At 54.4% G+C, this 2,836-nt stretch overlaps 1 protein-coding gene across 1 annotated transcript in view; it reads left to right on the top strand.

The window, feature by feature from the left end:
- UXS1 (UDP-glucuronate decarboxylase 1) overlaps positions 1-2,836 on the top strand; it is a 94,801-nt gene that overhangs the window by 50,699 nt on the left and 41,266 nt on the right. The window contains exon 8 of the mRNA XM_027769242.1: positions 2,226-2,285. Coding sequence (XP_027625043.1) covers positions 2,226-2,285 — 60 coding nt within the window. The remainder of the gene's footprint in view (positions 1-2,225; positions 2,286-2,836) is intronic.

The following is a 2,836-nucleotide window of genomic DNA, read 5'->3' as shown; positions in this document are numbered from 1 at the left end:
CCTGAAGGCCATAGAATGATAACATCCGCTTTAGAGTGTGTTGAGACAGCCGAAGCTTTCGGAGGAAAATGCCAGGGAAAGCTTCCCCAGAGTCCTCTTGCACTTGGACGGCCCTCCTGCTCACTCCTCTCGTCAAACAAGGGCAATTTTGTGAGAGTTTCGATGGGAACTCAGGAGGCCTCCACATTACAGTCCTGATTGGACTCCTTCTGACTTCTTTTTGTTTCCTAATCCTAAAAAATCTTTACTGGGCCCTCCTTTTTCTTCAGTCAGTAATATCAAATAGACTGCATTAACGTGGTTTAATTCCCGGGACCCTCAGTTCTTCAGGGATGGACTACAACCCTCAGTTCTTTAGGGATGGACTCCCGGCTGGTATTCTCTCTTACAAAGGTGTCTTAAACTCGATGGAGCGTATGCTGGCAGGTAGAGTCTATATTATTCATTTTTATCTTTTACTTTCATTTTCCACAAACTGCTTGAAGTTCAGTACTCATTTTTTAAGAATTTGCTATAGGGCATGTGTGCTCACCAGAGAGACAGAGAGAGAGAGACAGAGAGAGAGAGCGCGAGAGGGAGAACACCCTCGAGAGGGATGGTTATACCTTAGTCCCTTCTTCATTCTCTTTGAATTTGGGGTACACAAGTACCCGGCATGTTCTTCCAAGCCACCAGGTCCAGGACTTGAACCATACAGTGGACTATGTGACATTCAGCTGTCTTAATCACCACACCACTAGCTAGTCCCATATCATTCTTAAAATGAAAAAAATTATAGGAACAGAGAATGGATTCCTGGTTGCTAGGAACTAGGGGAGCAGGAGGGCAGGGCGGAGACCGGAGTGCTGGGTAGCGTGGTGTCGGTGGTGCGCTCTGTATTGGTGGAGACCCTCATTGACTGTACCAGGGCCACTTTCCTGGCCGTGACCTTGTACTCCGGTTCTACGGGGGGTTTGTTTAACCATTGAGAGAAACCGGGTGAAAGCTCCACGAGCTCTCTCCATAGTGCAACTGAAATCTGCATGTACGGGTATCTCAAAGGTAGTTAAAGCAAAAAGATGGCCAGTCCCTGAGCTTCAGGTCACTGTGTCGTCTCTGCATGGGGGCGTGAACCAGCTCTCAGACCGCAGGTTGCAGCTGGAGTGGTGGAGGAGCTGTGAGGTCGCAGCCTGTGAACTCCGTCTTACACGGCATCCCGTTGGCCTTGTTTCCCTCCAGCATTCTGTGGAGCTGGCACAGTCGGGCCCCAATCCCTGGCCTTTTTGGCACCCAGTTTTCCGCTCCTGACCTGCGTTTCCGTGGCTGCCTGCATCCCTCCGCCCGGCGCTCAGACATGCTTGCACGCTGGTCCCCTCACACCAGGGCCCTTCAGTCCCACCCGGCTCCCCTGAGGTGCCCCAGGCTGCATGTGCACATCTTGTCTCTCACTCCCAGCCTGTTCACGGCAGCAGGCACCTGCTCTGCGCACAGGGCCAGGTGCCGGGGGTGATAGACCCCTGCTCCATGCACAGAGCTGGGCTCTTGGACCCCAGGCATCAGTCAGGTCCAACACTGCTGTCCTCTAGTGTGGTCATGCTCGAGGTGGGATGCGACTGGGAAGCCTGGGCCTATGTAAAGTTGAGTGGGGTCCTCGGAGCGTCAAACAATGGGTTCTGAAAGAGTTCAGAGGACTCCCCGCACCTACCTGACCACCGTAGATAGTGGCATTCTCGTCTGTCCACCTGAGGGCACGTTCGGGAAGGGTTCTGAGTGTGACTAGCAGAGGCGCTGGAGAAGGTGCTGTTTCAGCTGAACCATGAAGGAGGCCTACAGAAGGGGTGTGGGGCCGGAGGTGCCAGCGCACAGTCCAGAGATCCAGGGCACGTTCAGGATGCGGGTGGGCCACGGTGGAGGTCAGGGTGAAAAGACCTGCGACTGCTACCTGCGTAGTTACCTGGCCGACGTGGGGTGATTTGGTGTGCGAGGACTCTATAAATACACTCCAGTCGCACCTTTTCAAACCAGCAGGTGCTGCACCGTGGCTCTGCCTGGAGCTGTATCTACCCTCCCGAGGATCCTTTCGTGCTTTCCAATTTATTGCTGCTGTTGTTATTTTGGTTCCAAAGCAGTACGAGTAGATCATTCCACGGATCGTCTGTAATCCTGAACCGTTGCTGACGTCGGCCAGACGGCATGCGGGTGTGTGCAGGGGGCAGTGTCTCTCATGGCCTCTCTACTCTCTGCAGGGCTGGCGAAACGCGTCGGTGCCCGCCTGCTCCTGGCCTCCACGTCGGAGGTGTACGGAGGTGAGTGGAGGCTCCCGTGGGACAGGGGCCGCTTGCACTGACCCATCGACGGTCTGCATCTTGTCTGGGGTGAAGGAGTCAGAGCTGAGCCCAGGACTGTGGCCTCTGTAACAGGCCCATCCTCACGTGACAGTACAGAGGCATCCCCTCGTAGCCCGTTGTCACGTCTCCTTTCAGGAGGACAACCTCTAGAGGACACTGTCACATCACCGGGCTAGCAAGGACCTGCCTTTGATGTTTATATGAAAGTGTTCCTGCTTCTACTCCGGAAGTACCCCTCAAGCCATATTCTCTAGGGCTTGTTGGCCCGCCTAGTCACGCATGTATTGGTCGGCGTGAGTGACACGTGTTGCATGTCCGGGCTGTGGAGAGCTCGCAGGTCAGTGCTTAGCGCTCACTGGAAAAAGCAGCAGGCGCTGGTCACCTCACCTGCTCCATAACGAGTTCTGCAAGGGCTGGAAGGAGTAGAGAGTGCCAGAAAACAGCCTGTCTTGGGACCAGCAGTTAGCGTAATGGCTATGTCGCTGGACTCTCACGTAGTCAACTGTGGT

Source organism: Tupaia chinensis, unplaced genomic scaffold, assembly GCF_000334495.1.
Source record: "Tupaia chinensis unplaced genomic scaffold, TupChi_1.0 Scaffold149090_1, whole genome shotgun sequence".
Taxonomy (NCBI): domain Eukaryota; kingdom Metazoa; phylum Chordata; class Mammalia; order Scandentia; family Tupaiidae; genus Tupaia; species Tupaia belangeri.
Note: the sequence above shows the minus strand (reverse complement) of the source record. Positions and strands in the feature narration are given on the sequence as shown.